Source organism: Podarcis erhardii (genome assembly GCF_964252035.2).
Source record: "Podarcis erhardii genome assembly, chromosome: 3".
NCBI lineage: Eukaryota > Metazoa > Chordata > Lepidosauria > Squamata > Lacertidae > Podarcis > Podarcis erhardii.
In genome coordinates, this window is record NC_138507.1 from 102,554,484 (window position 1) to 102,576,914 (window position 22,431).

Sequence of the window (22,431 nt, forward strand, 5' to 3'; positions counted from 1 at the left end):
CCATGGCAACCATAGGGCTTGTGAAAGATAACGATCTTTGGAGCTCGATCGTTGAGCCGTGGCCTCTGATAGCTTTACGATCCCAATCAGTCGTTTACAGCGTCCAGCACACTTCCTTCGGAGCTGCGCAATAAATTCTGCTGTCTCTTTAGCCACGCCTTTTAGCAGAGTAGCATACAGCGGTGTAAAGCAGTCTTTTTTCTCCTTTTCTCCATGCAAGCATACACAGACAGGTTCGTCTATTTACAGCTCTTTATTGAAACATTTCAGCATCTAAGACCGGGGCTTCTTTCAGCCATGTCTCTCTCTCAAGACACACAGAGAGAACATGTCCGTCTCTCTCAAACACAGAGAGAACACAGAAAGTACAGGAACAAGCTCCTCCTTAGCTTCCTGACTGACGTCAGAAAGTGACGCACATCTCAGAACACTTAACCAGTTAAGTTCTGAACTCTCACACCCCCTCTTGCGTTGCTTTCTGACAAGACCTGTGTAACATCTTCAGCAACACCCTGTGAGATCAATCCCTTCCCCAATGCCTTGTGCCCTCCCTTGGAGTACCTGTTAGGCATCTGTGGAATCACTTCACAACTCTCAGAATCGCACTGTGCGAAACTTACCCACGCACCTGTGGCCTGGTACCTCTCAGGTGGAATACCCTTGGTTGTGCGACTGGATCGCCTGGGCACAAACTCTGGTGTTTCCTCTGGCTCACTGTCACCAGCAGGTGTGTCCTCTGCATCACGGGATTCCCCCTCTGACTTAAAGCGTCTTCGAATCCTCTCCATTACACTCACAGGAGAACTAGGCTCACTCTTGGGCTGTCCTTTTCTAACAACTCGTGGAGACGCCCCATCCTGCTCCTGACCTTGGTCAGTGACCTGATCGTCATCAGCAGACTCAGCCTCTCCTTCCTCCTCAACAGAACTGTCCTCTGGATCAGAGAGACATTCTGAAAGAACATCACGCTGTGCAGAAATCTTTGGCCTTTCATCCTGCTCAAAGAACTCAGCGTGTTTACTGATCAGCACCTTACTCTGATCACCTGACGGGTAAGCAAACCTCCATGCACGAGCTTCTGGCTCATACCCACAGAAGATCATTTTCTGGACTTTGGCTCCATCTGGCCCTTGCAAAGCCTTAGGCACAGGGACAACCGCAGGAGATCCAAACTTGCGCAGAAAGTGAACCTGGGGTTTTCTGCCATTCAACAAAGAGTACGGTGTGTCACCTACCAGTGAGTTGTAGACACGATTCCAGGTGAAACACACACATCGGACTGCCTCCAGCCAAAACTTTGGAGGTAACCTAGCTTCTGTCAGCATCACCTGTGCAGCCTTAACCAGAGCTTCACTCCTCAGCTCTGCCACCCCCCTCTTATTGGGTGAAGTAACTGTGTAACTTATCCCTCTTTTGTGAAAGAACTGCTGCAAAGCAGAACCAGTGTACCTAGCATTTCTGTTACTGACGATTGCTTTCACCTTGGTGGAGAACCTTAGTTCCACCCCCTCAATCCAGCTCCTGATCAGCTGTGCTGAATCCTCCCTGGATTTGAGACCGTGGGTCCAGGTGTTCTGCGAAAAATCATCCTGAAACGTTAGCAGATACCTGGCCCCCCCTAGACTCTGTTCCTTGACAGGATTGAACAGATCTATGTGTACCAGCTCAAAAGGTTTAGTGGTTACCCGTTCCACCTTTGGGTAACTGCACCCTTTCACCTTTGCCTGTCTGCAAGTGGCGCAACTAATGGCACGTCCACAATCTCTAATTTTACACCCTCTGGTAACCTCAGGAAGCACTTGCAGTTCTTCTAGAGAACCATGAAAAGTCCTCTGATGCCATACACAAGCACAAGTAACATGAGCGGGAATTGTAGCACGCTGCGCCTGTGCTCTCTCAACCTTCCCCTCACCCCCAAGAGACATTTTAAGAATGAAAAGATCATTCTGCCCCTTCTTAACCTTGGCAAGTACCCTCTCCCCTTTGGAGATTGTGCAGACATCATCCTGGAAACAAACCTGAAACCCTTTTTTCAACAAATAAGGCACAGATAACAAACAGTGATGCACCTCTGGGACAATACAAAAATCCATCTGTTCCTGCAAAACAGAAAGATAAACATTAGCAAACTTAGAAATTTTAGTTCTTTGTCCATTTGCAAACTTAACAGTCTGTCCCTGTCCTTTTGGAACTGCCGTGCAATTCCACATCTCGACTGCAGGGGTCTCTGGAACCATGTTGCGGTTAGCTGCAGAGTCAATGACAAAACTAAGCTCCACACGGCTGTCTTCAAACAAAGCCATGCTAGCAGTTACTTGATAAGACTCTTCCTGTTGTTTACCACGTCGGCTGGACTCAATCCCACGCCTGCCTGCCTTTGCAGGCTGGTTGCCATGGAAACCCGCCTGATTCCCATGAGAAGTGTCCTTGACAACATCCTGCCGTGCCTGTGTGCTCCGGTGGGGGCAACTGCCACGCAGATGTTGAACTCCAGTGGAAAAACACTGCCCGGGGCTCCTCCCAGCTGGCCTGGCCTTCCTTCTCCTGGAACGGCGCCTCCCACCAGCCTCGCCCCCCCTGAAGCTCCTCTTCGCTTCAGCACTTCCTTTGGAAAGTTTCTTAAACTTGCCTTTGGAACTCTTCGCCCCCCCGATCTGCTCACCAGCGCTCCTAGAGGCCGATACATCAGGAAATGGGCCTGCCAGTCCAGCGTCTCCAGGGCTCTGGCCTTCTGCTGAAGCTTCACACAAGCCCTTCAGCACATCCCAGGCAGCCCTTGCTGACTTTACTCCCTCCAAATGAGGCTTCAGCGATGCATGAACGCATGCTCTGAGCATATCCAGCTCCTGTTGCATTTTCTGCTGGCTATCTTCCCAGCTAAGGGGTGGTGCTTTTGGCTCCCTCTGGCTTCCTTCCCAAAGCCCATGGACCAGGAACCAGCCCCTTATTCTTTTGCTCCAGGTTGCCCAACTTTTTAAAGTGAGCTTTTCCACCGGCATATCCTGGCTCTCTGCCATTTTCTCCCGTTCTCCCAAGGTGCCCCACAAGCTGTACTCACTCAGTACCAGCTGATTCCGGCTCCTGTCCGTGGAGAAATGGCCCAGCTGCTCCGGCTCAGCTCTGTGTCTCAGCAGCTCTCTTGCCTCTCGGAAGCAGGCAACAACTCACTCTGCTTTCCGGCATCAGGCTAGGCTCACGGAATGCAGCTTCCAACCTCCGGCTAGCTTCCGTGCCGACTTCAAAGCATTCCAGTGGCTCAAAGCCAACTGCTTTACGAGCGTTGACTGACCTCCATAACCTGTGAAAGATAACGATCTTTGGAGCTCGATCGTTGAGCCGTGGCCTCTGATAGCTTTACGATCCCAATCAGTCGTTTACAGCGTCCAGCACACTTCCTTCGGAGCTGCGCAATAAATTCTGCTGTCTCTTTAGCCACGCCTTTTAGCAGAGTAGCATACAGCGGTGTAAAGCAGTCTTTTTTCTCCTTTTCTCCATGCAAGCATACACAGACAGGTTCGTCTATTTACAGCTCTTTATTGAAACATTTCAGCATCTAAGACCGGGGCTTCTTTCAGCCATGTCTCTCTCTCAAGACACACAGAGAGAACATGTCCGTCTCTCTCAAACACAGAGAGAACACAGAAAGTACAGGAACAAGCTCCTCCTTAGCTTCCTGACTGACGTCAGAAAGTGACGCACATCTCAGAACACTTAACCAGTTAAGTTCTGAACTCTCACAGGGCTGTCACAAGTTGTCTATCAACCAACTCATACGGCAGGGCACAAACTGGAGTTAATCTTCAATTCAGGATTGGGAGGGGGGGTTGAAATAATACCTGGATCCTTTGCTGGCAGGGGATGGTGGGAGTTGTAGTCCAAAAAATTTGGAAGGTTCTAGCTTGGTGAAGACTATGTTAGACTCTTCCATGCAATTTTTTTCTCTGTGTGTGTCCCATTAATATTCACAGTTCACCTATTAAATATGAGATAGCGCATAGATTCTTGTATTTATTATTTATTCAATAAATATAATATAATTGGCAGGTACCTGAGAATTACATATTAGACTGTAGATACTGAAATAACATTGAAGTGCGGAAATATGTATGTAAAAACAATCTTACCTATTTCTTTGCATATCTACTAGGTGGAGATTGGGGACTTTGAACGACCTTTCTCAACTCCAACAGGGCAAATCACTTCTCAGTCAAAATCTAATCAAACTTTAAAGCAAGTTGTGGAAAAGTTTTACCCCAAAAGATATAGGGATGGATGTTTAGAAGAACAATTGAGGTATGCTGCTAAAGGCTTTACTCCCCCCCCCCAATTTTTTTAAAAAAACTGAATAGGGAAAGTGCAGTTTTTAGTCTTTTTCATTTTTTGTGTTATTATTTAATTAAATTTATTGTCTTACTTATTGCAAAACAACCACAGATCTCTGAAGATGGGCAGTATAAACACCTTCAAAAGAAATGATGCTATTGTCTGCCAAAGCATATTCTCGGATTAACTGCCCTAGCCTTGTGACCTGTAATCATTTTCCTGGCCCCATATCCCTATTCTCCAGTTATTTAGAAATGGTCTCCTGCCATTACACCATTCCTTGCCCAAACAAAAGTGCAAATTTTACTGAAATTTAAAACTCCACCAGCAGACTTAGAGTAGGCCTGGGCTTTGGGTGACTGGGGGCGGCCGCCGAGACCATATAACACCGGTCTTGAAAGACCTACATTGGCTCCCAGTATGTTTCCAAGCACAATTCAAAGTGTTGGTGCTGACCTTTAAAGCCCTAAATGGCCTCGGTCCAGTATACCTGAAGGAGCGTCTCCACCCCCATCATTCTGCCCGGATGCTGAGGTCCAGCGCCAATGGCCTTCTGGCGGTTCCCTCATTGCGAGAAGCAAAGCTACAGGGAACCAGGCAGAGGGCCTTCTCGGTAGTGGCGCCCGCCCTGTGGAACGCCCTTCCAGCAGATGTCAAAGCAATAAACAACTACCTGACATTCAGAAGACATCTTAAGGCAGCCCTGTTCAGGGAAGTTTTTAACGTGTGATATTTTACTGTATTTTTGGTTTCTATGGAAGCCGCCCGGAGTGGCTGGGGAGGCCCAGCCAGATGGGCGGGGTATAAATACAGTGGTGCCTCGCAAGACGAAATTAATCCGTTCCGTGAGGCTCTTCGTATAGCGGTTTTTTCGTCTTGCGAAGCAAGCCCATTGACAGCTTAGCGGATTGGCGCTATTAGCAGTTTAGCGGCTTTTAGCGGATCAGCTGATAAGCGGCTTAGGGCTTGGGAAAGGGGGGGGGGAGGGAAAAAACCCCACAGGAACTCGCAAGACATTTTCGTCTTGCGAAGCAAGCCCATAGGGAAATTCGTTTTGCGAAGCGCCTCCAAAATGGAAAACCCTTTTGTCTAGCGGGTTTTCCGTCTTGCGAGGCGTTCGTCTTGCGGGGCACCACTGTAATAAATTATTATTATTATAAATTATTATTGGGAAGAGAGAGAAAGGAATGGAGCACTATTTTTAGGTGGCCCATTTTATTATTCCATTTCTTAAGAGGCCAATTTTAATTTGTAGACTGAGATAGCAAAGAGAGATCAGAATACTTAATTATCACATGTTTCAGTTTTATTTGAAGTGCTGTTTTGCTTCTGCTTCTCCCTGCTGCTTATGACTTAAACATCCTTATGCTTAATGTCAATAGACAGCTTTGTCAGCGACTGTCAACAAAATGGATGGCTCTCCGTGGTCACAGTGCTGCAGACTGTGTGCGCATTTACCTTGCTGTTGCTCGAAAGTGGCCTTTCTTTGGTGCCAAATTATTTGCAGCAAAAGTAAGACTTTCTTTCTTTCTTTCTTTCTTTCTTTCTTTCTTTCTTTCTTTCTTTCTTTCATCAATTATGCAGGCAGAGCCACACAGATAAGTGTGTATACCTGGGTCCTCCTGATGTCTTTGGACTCCAATTCCCATCAGTCACAGTCAGTATTGCCAGTGGCTAGGGATGATGGGAGTCGTAGTCCATGGGGGGGCACTAGTTCCCCACCCTAGTGGGCAGGACTGCAGCGTGAATGTAACCCTGTATGCCTAATGAGACCCATGCACCTAATTGATCCACATTCCTTAATTTTAATGAGTCTACCCTGAGTTAAACTTGTAAGTAGCAGAGAAGTTGGTGCATGAGGCCTTCTAGATTTGTCCCACTCCCACATAAGGCAAACCTGCTGGATCAGTGGCCAACCAGATGAGCACAACAGAAGTCCATCCACCTGCAATTCCCAGCAACCAGTATTCAGAGCTATTCTGCCTCTGGCAGTGGAGGTAAAACAAAAACAAATTCATGGAGGACAAGGCTATGTAGTTTCTAGGACGGGGGCTTGTTCCTGGAAATTTTAGGCCAATTACCTTAAAGTTTATCATAGCAGCAATCCTTTTGACAATAGTGTACTTGGATTTTCAAAAAGTTTTTGACAAAGTACCTCAGCAAAGGCTCCTGCGTGAACTTAGCAGTCATGGAATAAGAGGAGAGGTCCTCTTATGGATCAGGAATTCATTAGGAAGCATAGAGTAGGAATAAATGTATAGTTCTTCAAATGGAGGGATGTGGAAAGGATTGGTTATTGGGACCTATGCTTTAAATGCAATTCAGTGTTAACAAGTGTAATGTTCACACAGATATGGAACTATATAATAATGCTATCGTTTTTCTCTGTCACCTCAGAAATGCAAAAATTGCTTTGCCTTCAGTCGCTTCTCTTTTTCTCATATCTGACTATCCTTTACCTCACTAATTTAAAGCAGTGCTTCAAATAGTTCACTTTTATTCAGTTTCGTAATTGTAGCTAATTTCAGTATATCTTCTTTCTAGCCTCTGATAATATCAACATTGGAGAGTTCTTTGGTATGGCTTGCTGTTTATGAAGATGGCATAAACATTCTTGAATACAGCTCTATGGTAAGGAAAGATAGTTGAAATGTTGGGTAAAGAAAGGGGTAATACAAAATCTGTGAGCCATGTTAACCGATACAGTCTCTCTCCATTAATCTTTAACAAACTTGTGCAATGGATTAATATGCCCTGTGCACTTAGAATCTGAACTAACAGACTAAGCAGCTAACTATTAAAGGAATTGCTTAAAGGTTTGCATTTTAATAAGTACTAATGTGAAATTATGTTCTTAAGTGCCATATGCTGTGTTCTGTTTATGTGTGGGAACTTTTGTGTGCATACCTTACAGTGGCGTTTACCCCAAAAAGTATTCTGAAAGGAAGCGTTCCTCTGAAGCTGCACCCTATGAGAGGAGCTGCCATTGGAAGAAAATATGTGCTAATTTTAGTCCGTCTCTGCGTTTGTTTTTATTTTCCCAGTATTACTACATGTACATGAACACACACAAGCATGCATTAATACATACATGTCTAAAAAAAAAGGTAAAGGACCCCTGACAGTTAAGTCCAATCGCAAACGACTCTGGGGTTTCAGCGCTCATTTCGCTTTACTGGCCAAGGGATCCGACGGGTACCTATTTATCTACTTACTCTTTGACATGCTTTCGAACTGCTAGGTTGGCAGGAGCAGGGACCGAGCAACGGGAGTTCACCCTGTCGCGAGGATTCAAACCGCAAACCTTCTGATCGGCAAGCCCTAGGCTCAGTGGTTTAGACCACAGCGGCACCCGCGTCCCCATATACATGTCTATATGAAGATAAATATTCTGGATAGAAATGGTTGGGCTAATGAGCCATGTGCTGGTAACCATCATGTGGTGTTCTACATAGGGCTGCCTCTGAAGGCTGCACAGAAGCTACGACTGGTGCACAGTTCAGTGGGCAGGGTGCTAAACAGCAGTATTAGCAGAACATCTATTACACCTGCCCTCCAAGACATGCACTGGTTATCAGTTTGTTTCCAAGCTCAGTTTAAGGTGTATGTTACTGTGCAAAGCCCGTATCATTTCACTATCTGATGGAGCATCTTCTCCCATGTACACTTACCCAAAATTTAAGATCAGCAGGGGAGGCCCTGCTTGCGGTACTGCCACCCTTTGATGTGCAAGGGATGGTGGCAGATAGGAATGCTTTCTCTGCGGTGCCTCCCAGATATGGAACTGACTCTCTGGCGCCTTGATGGTACTTTATTTGCTGCTTAGTAAAGATGCACCTCTTCACCCAGGCTTTTGGGAGCACATGAATTATTTTAGATCAGATTGTTCCCCACCCCCCCACCCCCCGGCTCCACCTTCTTCACTGTAGTCATCTTTTGTGTTTTAATTCTGCTTTAAAGTGATATTTTAATATTGTTTTGTATGTTTTATTGATTATATGCACCCTACCTGGGACTTTGCAGTGAAGGGTAGGTACCAGATTTAAATAAATAAATATGATGTAGGACATGGGTTGCCAACCTACAGGTGAAACTTGGAAAATTAGAATATCGTGGAAAAGTTCGTTTATTTCAGTAATTCAACTTAAAAGGTGAAACTAATATATGAGATAGACTCATGACATGCAAAGCGAGATATGTCAAGCCTTTATTTGTTATAATTCAGGCCCACAGCTGGGAAGAGGGCGGGGTTAGCTCTCCCCTCGCCAACTGTGACCACCACCACCAACCCACAAAAAAAATCATCCCCTGTTGCAATTAGGTTTGGAAACAAAATACAAAACATTCTATTGCCTCCAGTATGAGGCTTCTTTCAAGCCTGATTGCAGCAGAAAGTCTTTTTCAGCAGGGTGTGTGTCACAGTTGAAGAGAGGGCAGTTGAGCCTTCCCTTTGCAGTTGTGACCCCCACCCCACCCCCCAAAAACCTCCCCCCACTAGAGTTAGGCTTGAAAGAAGCCTCTTGTTGGCTATTGCTTCTTTTGGGCTTAAAATGGCAATGCAGAAGGAGTACCAAGGAATGGTGAGGACCAAGAAAGGTCATAGTGGGCATGTGTAGCCACAGTATGCAGTGAGCCTGCCACAAAATAGCTTATTGGGGCATATATGGTGTTGGTCATGTAATGGAAAGATGTTGGCTGCAATTCTTGCAAACTTAGCTAACCATAAGCACACTGAACACAACGACTTTCTTCTGAGTAGAAATGCATCACATGTTTAATTCTACATATGGTGCCATCCACTAGAATCTTTTAAAAAGACATTTATAATTATTAATTAGCATATTTTCATCAGATTTTGTAATGAAGAAATTGTATTCAAACTATAAAAATCTGTTTTTGCTCTTTTTCCTGCTTGCATGAAACTTTTGTTTTTTCTTCTGTTTTTCAAGAGGTTAATAGTGACATATTTATATAAGAACCTAATGACATTTGGAGGCTATCAAGATGACTTCATGCTGGTGGTCAACAATGTGCACACACAAGAAAAACAAACTGAAAAGTTGCTGTTTGCTATGGCCAAACCAAAGGTTGGTATGTTAACTGGTCCTTTGTTATCTTGCATATAGAACCATAGAATTGCAAGTGTCATCTAGTCCAGCCTTCTGCAATGCAGGAGTCTCAACTAAAGCACCTGTGACAGATGGATTTTTAACCTCTGCTTAAAAACCTCCAATGAAAGAGAGTCCACAACCTCCTGATTTCACTGTTGAACAGCTCTTGCTGTCAGAAAATTCTTCTTGATATTTAGTCAGAATCTCCTTTCTTGTAACTTGAAGCCATTGGTTCAAGTCCTAACCTTCAGAGCAGGAGGAAACAAGCTTGAAGATGGCTATCTATCGCCTCTCAGTATCCTCTTTTTCAGGCTAAACATACTCAGCTCCTTCAATAGTTTCTCATAAGGCTTAGTTTTCAGACCCTTGATCATCTTGGTTGCCCTCCTGTGCGCACATTCCTGCTTGTCAATATCCTTCTTAAATTGTGGCGCCAGAACTAGACACAGTATTCCAGATGTGGTCTGACCAAGGCAGAAAGGAGTGGTACCGTTAGTTCCCTTGATCTATACTTCTGTTGATGCAGCCTAGAATAGCATTAGCTTTTCTTTTTGGTGCTGCTGCATCACGCTGTTGACTTATGTTAAACTTGTGGTCCACTAAGACCCCTAGATCCTTTTCACGTGTACTACTAATAAGCCAGGGGTTCCCCATCTTATATTTGTACAGCTTCCTACCTAACATTTCTCACTGTTGACATTTATATCGTTAGTTTGGAAATACCACTTAAGTTCAGCCTCTCAATATGCTGTAGGTTATAGCCCTGTTTGCTTAGAGTTGCAAACATTTTAGATGTGCAGATGGTCTTCTACATCTCTAATTTTTGCTATTTCAATTTTTTTAGATTCTTGAGATTACGCTACTGATCGCTAGTTATATTAACGATTTCCATCAGCAAAAGGGAGCTGCTCACCATCTTTCTGCTCCAGAGACAATGTCTTCACAGGCAGAAAGACAGAAAACTAAAGACATAGGGTGTCATCCATTTATGTTGAAGAACAGACCAACCAAAGGACCTACCTTGTTATGAAAAGATCATGTGCCTGTGAAAATGCATACTGGCTGAATGTTTATGTATTTTGGGTACTACATTGGAAAAGGACTGTCTGATTGAAGTTGGATGAAATACTAGTGATGCTTACCATGAGCCAATTCTGCTCCCATGTGTGACCTCCTTTTTCTCAATTACTCCAGAGGCGCCCAAAGTATTACGAAAACCAAACATATGGACACATGCATGTTCTTTATATTCGTCTGCCTGGATAGGCAGAAGAAACACTATGAACCTGGTTAATAATTAGTAGTTAGAAGTGCAATGCTTTGAATACCAATAGTTTCATACACGCCCTGCCCTTTCTCCAGTTCTTTGTGGTCCTTTTTGGTTTTCCTAACTTGTTCCTGGAATTAAAACATCTAAAGCAAACTTCTAATTAAGCTGTGTGTCAATTTTGGAAGGATAATGTATTAGATGACAACAGCTACTGTTTGGGGCTAATATTGTTCCAATCAAAGCATTCCAAAAAAACATTCCATAGGCATTAGATTTGTGAAAGGTATTTCTTTTTTTAATGACATTTGCTCTTAAAACTGCAATTGTAGGAGTTCTGCTAACAAATACCAGTTTCAAGGAGGAGAGTGGTAGCATGTTGAATCTGAATGATGTGCTTTGGGGCCAGAATGTACCAAGAGAACAAAGGATAATTCAGACTGCTTAGTGTGAGAGCAATTCTTTGACATTAAAAAACAAACAAAAAACTTTCATCTCTATTATATGTAAGGAACAGTAGATTTCACACTCCAGCTGAAAGTCATTGAATGATAAGTAATTAAATGCTGAGGTATGTAGTAATGTGCTTTTACATGTGAATTGGGTCTAAGTGACACTGCTCAACTTGAAAATTTGCTTAGTGTTTAAAAAGCCTGATATCTAGTCTCTATTTTCAGGTAGATCTCCCTTCTTTACCTTTTCCATCAGCTCTCCTTATCTTGTACAGTCGTACCTTGGAAGTCGAACGGAATCCATTCTGGAAGTCCGTTTGACTTCCAAAACGTTCAGAAACCAGAGTGCGGCTTCTGATTGGCTACAGGAGCTTCATTCGGAATCCATTGAAGCCCCATCAGTCATTCGGGTTCCAAAGAACGTTCACAAACCAGAATACTCACTTCTGGGTTTGCAGCATTTGGGAGCCAAAACATCCGAGTAACAAGGCGTTTGGGATCCAAGGTACGACTGTACTGTAAATCTAGTCTCTTAAATTGGAAGTTTAAATTGGAATCAAAGTAACCTTTGATTTATTTATGTACAATACTTGTAGTCACTGTAGAATATGAGTTGTGTTTGAGCTGATGCAGAGTATTAGCATTATTGTACACATGCAGATTATCATTTGATGCTGCACTCAAGTGATGGGTATATGTGCGTGAACTCAACCTTTTATTTAGCTGTGTATGAGCAATACTGTTGTTTAAACAAAAGACACATCTGTCTGGTCAGTTTGCAGTATTTGGAAAAGAAAAGAGGAATTGGTGCTTTAAATCACTGATTTATACCGTCAGAGTAATCTACAGATCTATCATTCAGGCAATATTTATAATTTCCTTTGATAACTAGAATTAGTGACAAAGTCCCCCCACTTTGCGAATATGAACTTTTTATTAAATGTTTATATGAAGTCTCTGCCTTTAAATGAGCTGAAGGACATCTTTTTAAAGGGTCGTGGATGAGGTATTTTCTTCTTAAAAGAATGTTTTACACATCCTTTACAATATGGACAGGATCAGGCAATGTAATAGGTACTAACAACAACAAAAAAACTTCAACCAACTAAAGAGAGCCAGGCCTAACTAATGTACCTCTGTGGGTAGTCTACAACTCCCCTGTAACTGCAGATCCAGCCTGCCATCTAATACACACAACTTGGGAATGGTTATGCATAAGTTTGTACCCTTAACCTCCCTGTTCATTTTTTTACTTGTTCGTTATAAGCAATTTAAGCTAAAGGGGGGGGGCAGAGATGGCACTCATATTTCTTAGCCCCACCCCTATTAAAAAATACCCAGTTACTATACTTGTACGAAACAATAAATAATTTTACAGCTAACCGTTCTATATTTTTATGGAAGGGTTGAGGTTAAAATAGGTATGCCTCCACATCTGCAGGCTCTTCAACCTCCGAAATAAACTCAAAGTTTTATTTAGTAACTGCAAACTACGAGGTGCTAGTTAAGTTGCTAAAAGTGGTAGAAAGGTTAGAGCTTTTTCAGATGTAGCCTGCCACCACTGGCAGACCCCTGTGTCATTTTTTAAAATCTGGAAAATGAAAATGACACGTCAGAAACCATGTTATATTTAATTTTAAAATATCTATGTATATTCATGGTTTTTCTCATACATAAAAAATTCTACATTAGTCATCATGTTTGTTGCTTCTCTCAGTGTATGTGAGTAGCAACCCCCTTATGGTTCAGTTTTAAATTATTGGAGGAAATTGTTGTATCATACATGACCTCAGTCACTCTGATCCAGCGAAGGAGATCTACACACATAAGCTGGCTTCTGTGTGCATACCATGTGCTGGATATCAGTAGCGTCAACTGGATGCACATTGACATGATCCATCTGCTTGTGCCCGTCTACTGCATTGATTTCAGTAGGATACACATGCATCTCTGTCTACATTCTTGTACAGCTAGTCTCACATACATTTTTTCTCATGTAGCTAGAGCTAGATCGAGAGATCTCTATCAGTGATGGGTACAGGAGAACCATTTATGTAGAGAAATTTAAATTGTATAGGTTCCAATTTATGTGATGCACAAATAATGAATTGCTGAAAAATAACTGCAGTTTGTTGAATTAAGTGTAGTAAAGAAATATTGGAACAGAACAGGTACTGAAAGCGAAAAATAATTATAAAACATTAATTTATGTGTAAGAGTATTTGTATTTATTTTGTGGATATTTAGCTTTTATTGCATAAGGTATTTTTTATATGAATGTAAACCACCTAACAAATAAAGGCATTGTCAAGGAAATCTGTAGTATTTTATGAGTGCAGAATTCAATTAATCTGAAAAGGTCTGTACTTTACAGTCCTTTGGAGGATGGATTGTTCTTAAACCCCGCCCTCCCTGCTGTTGCAGTCCACACGTTTGTGTGTGTGAATGTGTGTGTGTGTGAGAGAGAGAGAGAGAGAAATATTCCAACACCATAGTCACATTAAAAGAGCCCCATGGAAGCAGCAGCAAGCAACTGAGTCAATTCTAACTGCATAAACCTATACAGTGCTTGTCTATTCATAGCGTTCAACAGGCTTTTCACACTATCTCGGAAAAAACTGGTATACCATTTGTGTGTGCATACGTGTATACGGACACACGTGTACACTGCCGTAAGCGACTCGCTTAAAAAATGACGGCGACAGCCTAAGCATAAAATCATACAAAAGCCACCAGAAACAACGCACTGAAGGCTAAACAGATCCGACAAGTCTCCGGGGGTGACTGCCACCTCTCCGATGACCACTTACCCTAATTAATCATTTTAACTCGGGTAGCAAAAAGCCACACAAAAGCAGAGGGGAAACTATCCGCAGAGTGCGGCAAGTGGGAGAAATGTAAAGAGCAACTTTCCCGTAAAATAAACTGCAATTCTAATCTGGGCTGCAGCTAAAAAAGGAAAATCGTTTTCACTACCTAGTTTCTACACACGTGTCACTTTTTCGCACACGCACAACGCCCTATCGACCTTGCAAGAAGCCATTTCGCAGAGTGCGGGGAAAGAAAGAAAAAGAAAAACCTCCGAAACGGACCGAGCGGAAAGCAGGAGCGCCGCGCGTTGCTGCTCCCGAAGAACTACAACTCCCATGATGCTCCTTCCCGCTAGGCCGCCGGGCAAGGCGCTGTTTCTATGGCAACCGGAGTCCACCGAGGCCTAAGGACCGCCGCGTCGTTCGGGGGACAGGGGGGGCAGCGATGCCCGGGGCCAGGTAAAGAGCGGGGCGGTGTGGGGAGGGCTTGTCTCCGCCTCTGCTGCTCCGGCGGGCCTGCAGGCCGCTTTCCCTCAGGAGGGCAGGGCTCGCTGTCTCCTAGTGTCCCGGCCCCCAACTTCTACAGGCTTTCCAGGAGGACGGGGGCATTATCTCTCGATATCTGCACCATGTCTTTCAAAGCGCTGTTATTCCGCTTTAAACGGGCGCCCCAAAAGAGACCTGGGAAGTGTGGCTCGGCTGGGAGACCTACCAGAGCGCCGGGTGGGGGGGCAACTTGAATAAAATATTGGGAGGGCCCAGGTGAGCCCTGCTCCACATATGTTATTATGAATTATAATACTGAATTATTGTATTTTAATATTTTGCTGGAGGCTGCCCAGAGTGGCTGGGGAAACCCAGCCAGATGGGTGAGGTATAAAATAATAATAATAATAATAATAATAATAATAATAATAATTAATCACAGTACACAATGCACAATCCCCATTTGAACATCCATGGACTTGTGGGATGGGGGTGCTCAAATACGGAGAGCCAAAGGGTCGCCGGCATCTAGGAGCTGGCTCCTGTGGACCAGAGCTCCAGTTCCCATTGAACAATCACTCCCTCTTCCCCAGGAACTCCCAATAATTGTAGCTCTGTGGGGGGAAATTAGAGGTCTCCTAACACCCTGAACGGGACGCGGGTGGCGCTGTGGACCACAGAGCCTAGAACTTGCCGATCAGAAGGTCGGCGGTTCGAATCCCTGCAACGGAGTGAGCTCCCGTTGCTCGGTCCCTGCTCCTGCCAACCTAGCAGTTCGAAAGCACGTCAAAGTGCAAGTAGATAAATAGGTACCACTCCAGCGGGAAGGTAAACGGCGTTTCCATGCGCTGCTCTGGTTCGCCAGAAGTGGCTTAGTCATGCTGGCCACATGACCCAGAAGTTGTACGCCGGCTCCCTCGGCCAATAAAGCGAGATGAGCGCCGCAACCCCAGAGTCGGCCACGACTGGACCTAATGGTCCCTTTACCTTTACCTTTAACACCCTGAACAAGCTACAGTTCCCTGTCCCTCTCCCCATCTCTACAAAACTCTCAATGGTGGGTGCAGCTCAGCAGTGAGTTAATTGTAAGTTTGTTTCTTATGAAGAAAAAAAATATTGGCCACTCCACTGATAAGGGGGTGGGCATTATAAAACTGGTATAGGGGGTGCTTTCCAGCACAAGCACTGCATTCTTTGTAAGGAACCGTCCTGGGGCTGTGCGTAAAAGGCATAGGGAAGTGGGTTAACGAACGCGCTTCGTTTCTTTGTACTGTGGGCTTCCGTTCCAGCTGCACAAAATCCAGAGGTTTATATATCCCTCCCTCCCAGTCGCTCAGTCCAGTTAAACAAGAAGCACCATCACAGTTCAAGGAAACTTCCGAGTTAGGCAAAAAGTACCCAAGAACACAGAGGGAAGCTAATAAGGGACATGGCACAAGGAGCATCCTGAGGACCAGACAGAATGGCCTGGGGCGGGGGGTACAGGTTGGCTCACAGGGTAGAGCAGGCATAGGTAAACTCGGCCCTCCAGATGTTTTGGGACTACAATTCCCATCATCCCTGACCACTGGCCCTGTTAGCTAGGGATCATGGGAGTGTAGTCCCAAAACATCTGGAGGGCCGAGTTTGCCTATACCTGGGGTAGAGGTTCCCTGCCCCGTCATAAAATAAATAACTGTAGCTTGTTCAGGGTGCTGTGATTTGTTGAGAGTGCTACAAAATTTCCAGGGAAGAGGGATTGATTGTTAAACCACTCTGAGAATTGTAGCTCAGTGAGGAGAATGAGGGTCTCCTAACAACTCTCAGCACGGCTAATAAACTTCCATCCCCAGGATTCTTAGGCATAAGTCATAACTGTTTAAAATGATATGATACTGCATTAAATGTAGGGTGCAATTAGGCAGGAATAAAGCATCCAGACAAATATGTATGGTTATAGCAGATGGGGGTGGGGGGATGGGAATCTTGGTACTAAGAAGCTCATGTAAGTACAGAATCTGGAAATTACTAGCTTGCCCACTATACCTGATAGGCTTCCCGTGACTTAAAATCACAAGGCACAATTAGTTTCAGTGAGCAAGAAATGGAGTAAAGTGTGTGGTGTGGAAGCAGAGCCTCTTCACTGGAAGGTTGTTTTACATGAGGACTTTTTTATTTTTCCTTTGCTAGTGACACCTTGTGGGATATTGCTAAAGCGGAAGTTGAAAAAAGAGAAAACCATGAAGACAGCACAGATGGTCTGGAATGTTGGGAAAGATCACTATTCTTTATAGGAAATAAAAATGGGGTAACAATCAGTGTTTCATTTCACATTGTTATTATAGATATAAATTAAATAAATTTTGTTTGCATACTAACTGAAATTCTGTTATAGCAACAAGAAATATTTCCTACCTTGCAAAGCTGTACGTACCTAAGTATGAGTAGACGGTGTCCACTTGCAATTTGTTTAATTTACAGTGCTGTTCTAGATTTTACTTTCTTGGACTCTGTGATCACTGGAGATGGTGACAGCAGTCACAAAATTAAGAGACTCCTGCTTCTTGGGAAAAAAGCAATGACAAACCTAGACAGCATCTTAAAAAGTAGAGACATCACTTTGCCAACAAAGGTCCGTATAGTTAAAGCTATGGTTTTCCCAGTAGTGTATGGAAGGGAGAGCTGGACCATAAAGAAGGCTGATCGCCGAAGAATTGATGCTTTTGAATTATGGTGCTGGAGGAGACTCTTGAGAGTCCCATGGACTGCAAGAAGATCAAACCTCTCCATTCTTAAGGAAATCAGCCCTGAGTGCTCACTGGAAGGACAGATCCTGAAGCTGAGGCTCCAATACTTTGGCCACCTCATGAGAAGAGAAGACTCCCTGAAAAAGATCCTGCTGTTGGGAAAGATGGAGGGCACAAGGAGAAGGGGACGACAGAGATGGTTGGACAGTGTTCTCGAAGCTACCAACATGAGTTTGACCAAGCTGCAGGAGGCAGTGGAAGACAGGAGTGCTTGGCATGCTCTGGTCCATGGGGTCACGAAGAGTTGGACATGACTAAACAACAACAACAATACTTTTAAGTGCCACTGATTCTAAAGAAAATAGTAGTTAAGTATGTTTATCCAGGATGGTAATGGTAAAAATATTTGTAACCAACATTATAAAATTAAATAGTGAAACACTTACCGTAAGTCGTTGCTTAATTTATTTGTAGAAACTGCAAACATTAATTTTAAATATAATTTTCAAAGTAAGCTACTTTACCCAGCACCTGCTTTCTTAAAGCATCAATAAATTATATATTGTTGTTACGTGCATTTCATGCATTCATTTTATTTCCATTCCATTACTTAAGCAATTCCAGTAGCAGGCGATCATTTGATCAACCTGTTATTTACAATTACCAATGGCGGATACAAATGGCTAAACTGATTGCTACTGTGATGCCTGTATTTTTAAGTTTCTTGTTGCCATTACTAAATTTGTCACTTCCAATCATTTCTGATAATGGTAATAATAATAGCAGTGTAGATACACTCTGATAGAAAGTTGGCAGCTAACTTTCCTGTAATAAGATGACATATAATTGCCTACATTTGTAATTTTCAGATATTTTATTAGAAATGATTAGAAGAATGCATTACAGCATGTAGAATGATATAATATTTATGCTTTAATGACATTACAATAGTATTCTTTGTTGTTTTTAATTTCTAGGGAAAGACTACTATTATACTGAGGTGCCTTGACAGGTATGTGTTTAAGTTTTGAGAAGTATCTCATATTTTCTGGGTACTCAAAATTCTAAATAACATCAACAGTTTCATTGTTGGAACATACCTTAACAGTGTGCCTTCAAACAGTGGAAATATGTTCCTCAGAACACTTGTCTGAAAACACTTATGATTTATTCTCACCAACACTGTAACATTGCTCTTAGGGGCAGTCCTATCATTAGGTAAAGTGAGGTGGCTGCCTCAGGCAGGTGATGGAATGTATTGGACCTGCTGTTCTATATGGCCCCTTTTGGATGACTCTGGGAGGGTAGCAGTCCATTTGGTAAGACAGAGTCACCCTCCTGATCTTCTTGTTGCTGCAGCTTGCTTGGACAGCGCATAGTGGTGGCGCAGTCAGGCCCATGTAGTTGCCCAGCAGAAGAGACCCACTACTTCCACTGTTGTGCCCAACCTCAGCCTCACTGCTGCCATGCCCAGCCTCATACAGGCAGGTTGCAGTGACAACAATGTTGAGAGGGTGGCCTCATGGCTCTGCCCCACCACATAGGCCTCTGCTGTGGCCTCCACTACATATTGACTAGAGTGGCGCATCACAACCGTGATCCAGTGTCATTTCAGAGCACAACTCATCATGCTGGTTTGGGCCTATAGTCCTAAACACTTTAAAGAGTGATTATACTCAGTGCTGACCCATGGAAATGAATGCATTTAAGTCCATTGATCTCAATGGGCCTACTCTGAGTATGGCTTAGTTGGATATTACTCAAAATTTTCTCCTTTCCCACCTGCTCTGCACCTCATATTTTCTAATGACACAGAATGGGAGACAGGAAAATGGTAAGCCCTCTGGAATCCACCATGCATAGCAGTTTCTTCACCGCTTCATAAGGCTGGCTATGATCTTTCATGCTTCACAGAATTCCTTTTCTCGATATTTGTAATAATTTGTATAGGTAATAAAAAAACACTTTCCACCCAGAGAGGCATTTATGGTGTGGAATTCCTCTCTCTAAAATCTTGTGATATCTTCTTCTCCCTAAAATCTTGTGATATTTAATAATGCACAGTTTCAGTCACTTGAGGTGAACTAATGAGGTGTAGCATAGCATGACACGTATGCTAGGAAGTTGGTGTGCTTTTTAAAATATAAAGTATTATGAAGATGATGGATTTTTCGGAACTAGCTGACCTAACCGGAAGAGTCTGCGACCAGAAGGAGGAGGAGTATCAGGAAGAGTGGATCAAATTTAATTATTATTTAGTTAAATATGTTAAGTTAAATTAACTGAAAACAGTTTGCAGATACTTAATTGGCTTAGGATTTTATTTATGTTAAGTGATGAATTAATATGTTTAATTCCATAATGTGAAGATTTAAGGATGTTAATATTTAAGTTAAATTTCATAAGAATTTGTCACCAGCCTTGCTTTGCCCCACAACAGCCCACTTTGGGGCCTTGTAATGCCTACAGCCAGCAGGAAGGCTTCCAACAGAAATGTACACTGCCCCACATTTCAGCTGGTTCAGCGGAGGCCCCCCATGGCAGCATCGCCTCCCATTGATGGAGAGCAGCAGAAAAAAACCCACCACATTCTAATTTCTTCCAGCATTGCAGATTTGAGGGGGTGGGGACGGGGAAGAAATATTGCTCTGTTCTTCTCAGCCAGGTAAGTATAGGATTGCAGCCTTTAATTTCCAGCATCTCTCTTATTTGCAAGCAAATAAATTTCTGCTCAGCTCTGTATTTCCTAATCTTGGAGTACTGTACCCAGATAAAACAGTTGTGCAAAAATATAGACAATTAACCCTCTTTTCTTGGGTCATATCTTTATTGTATATTGCCGTGTTCTAGTTTTTACATCTCAGTTCTCAGAAATGATTCACTGAGTTTTGCCATCCCATGCAAACTCACTCCAAGAAACTTGGGAAGCATTTTCACTGTTTTGTTTTCCCCTGTTGTTTGTGAAAATACTGTTTTGATAATAGGGCAAATTTAATTTTATTAAGAAGAAGGTTAATCTCTCTCTCTCTCTCTCTCTCTCTCTCTCTCTCTCTCTCTCACTGACTGTGTGTGTGTGTGATCTTAATTTTTCCAGGGATGAAATTCCAAAACCAACTTTAGCTTTGGAGTATACATTTGGAAGAAGAGCAAAAGGGCACAATACAGTAAGTATGCTGACAAACTAGATTATATAATCTCCTTTTGGTTCATCAGTAGTGTTATGTACCTCATCAAGCCTGCCCCTGACATTTATGCAACCACATTCCAGACAGAACTCTAATTTGCAGTGACCTTGATAGCTGGAGAAATATGTTCATTTTTCAAACTTATTTATTTATAAAAATATCTATATACTGCTGTTCATAAAAACAGAGCATTTTACAGTAATCATACATAAAACCATGCAATAAATACCAAACAAAAATATAAAAATCAGCTAAATATTATGGAAAGATGTATTCTTAATTGCCTGCATAAACCTAGTGAAATAGGAAAGTTTTCTGCAGTCATTAGAAGTTGAAACAAAAGGTGCCTACTGAATCTCTGTTAGCAGACTATTCCACAGGGCTGGGCCGATACTAAAATAAAATAAAGGCTTGATTTCTTTTTGCTGTCAAATGAGCCTCATCAGCTCAGGGAAAAACCAATGACTTTTCTGCAGATTGTCTCTCTCCTCCTTTTCTGTTCCTGGCACTGACTTCAAGGGCATAAGCAGAGCTCTTTATGTGGGCTGCAGCAAGGGGAGATGCAAGATACACCAGAGCGTTGTGGCTAGTTTTGGCTTTCTTATCTCTCCCTACAACCCATGTAAAGGGTGTTTGGGGATTAGTGGGGATTACATGTATTTTCTTTTGTTGTTGTTGTTCCATGAACACTATTGTATAAAGACTATCACATAAATCAGGGTGTGGAACCTCCCAGGGCCAAATGTAGCCCTCCTGGCTTCTCTGTCTGGCCTGTGGGATTCTCCCCACCCCACACCCTCTTTCCTCAAGCCTTTCCCTGAACTTGCTTCACACCCATCTACAGTGGTACCTTGGTTTATGAACTTAATCCGTTCCGGAAGTCCGTTCTTTAACCAAAACCATTCTTAAACCGAAGCATGCTTTTCCTAATGAGGCCTCCCGCTGCTGGTGCCCTTCCACCATTCAGATTCCATTCTTAGACCGAGGTAAAGTTCTCAAACTGGGACACTATTTCCAGTTTTGCAGAGTTCATAAACTGAATTGTTCTTAATCCGGACTGTTCTTAAATTGAGGTACCACTGTATAGTGTTTTTGCCGGCCTGGAATGTATCCTTGAACTCTCATAATGATCCCTGCTTGCCCAAACAGAGCATGGGGGCAGGTGAATGCATTCAGAAACAAGTCTGCTGTACAAAGATAAACTTTATATTCATTGCTCTGCCTACTTTTGCCTCTGTTCCTGTCCACAACTAGCCTGTGGTCCCCAGAAGATTTCTCAGAAGGTAATGTAGCTCCTAGGCAGAAAAAGGTTCCCTATCTGTGACTAAGTGTGAAGTGTCTCTTAGAAGATCTTCTCAAGTTTCATGTGTAAATCTTATATTCCAACACCTTGTCAGCAAAATCCACTGCTGGCATTCTTCTAAACTCCTGATAAGACAACCCAACCTTCTCTGCTGGGTTTCTGTCTGATGTCAGATCAATCATACAAGATGTGTATTGCAATGTATGCTATCTATCAAAATCTTGTGCAAATGATTAATGCAAATAAACTTTTTTTCCCAGCCCAAAGACATTGCTAATTTTTGGGAACTAGGTGGTGGAACTTCATTGTTGGACTTGATTCCCATACCAATAACTACAGCTAACATAAGGTAATGAATTTGGTAATTTCATAATTAATCTCCGCTATCTTTCTATGACAGCTCAGTTCTTCCATTGAACTTCAAACTTCAACTTTATTCATTTACAAATGTTTATTACTCTTCCTCATAGTCATTTGTGGCCTCTAGATTTTTGTCCTGCACGTGTGGGACCTGGAATTGTATACATGACGTATAGTCAATACAGGTTCCACTGGCGAACAATAGTCAGTCGTACCTTCATCTGAGTCAGTTTTTCAGTTTCACTACTTTGTCATTCATTGTGGCTGGAGATCTGTGCCCACTTACTGGAAGTGAACTGAATGGAACTTACTTCTGAGTTGTGCTTCCAGTTGCTTTTTGAAATTTATACCCTCTACTATCTATAGAACTACATTCTATAGTGTGGTGTGATGGTTAGAACGCTGAGC

The 22,431-nt window shown here is 43.0% G+C and overlaps 2 protein-coding genes across 3 annotated transcripts in view; both read left to right on the forward strand.

The window, feature by feature from the left end:
- Positions 1-13,469, forward strand: part of PLEKHH2 (pleckstrin homology, MyTH4 and FERM domain containing H2) — a 64,237-nt gene extending 50,768 nt beyond the window's left edge. For both annotated transcript variants that reach the window (XM_081854501.1, XM_081854502.1), the window contains 5 exons: positions 4,148-4,293; positions 5,706-5,835; positions 6,868-6,954; positions 9,273-9,410; positions 10,279-13,469. In XM_081854501.1, coding sequence (XP_081710627.1) covers positions 4,148-4,293; positions 5,706-5,835; positions 6,868-6,954; positions 9,273-9,410; positions 10,279-10,464 — 687 coding nt within the window. In that variant the 3' untranslated portion in view covers positions 10,465-13,469. The remainder of the gene's footprint in view (positions 1-4,147; positions 4,294-5,705; positions 5,836-6,867; positions 6,955-9,272; positions 9,411-10,278) is intronic.
- A 756-nt stretch (positions 13,470-14,225) lies between these two features.
- LOC309338013 (ATP-binding cassette sub-family G member 8-like) overlaps positions 14,226-22,431 on the forward strand; it is a 59,513-nt gene continuing 51,307 nt past the window's right edge. Inside the window, exons 1-5 of the mRNA XM_081855120.1 lie at positions 14,226-14,422; positions 16,619-16,736; positions 18,153-18,187; positions 20,270-20,339; positions 21,924-22,012. Coding sequence (XP_081711246.1) covers positions 14,409-14,422; positions 16,619-16,736; positions 18,153-18,187; positions 20,270-20,339; positions 21,924-22,012 — 326 coding nt within the window. The 5' untranslated portion in view covers positions 14,226-14,408. The remainder of the gene's footprint in view (positions 14,423-16,618; positions 16,737-18,152; positions 18,188-20,269; positions 20,340-21,923; positions 22,013-22,431) is intronic.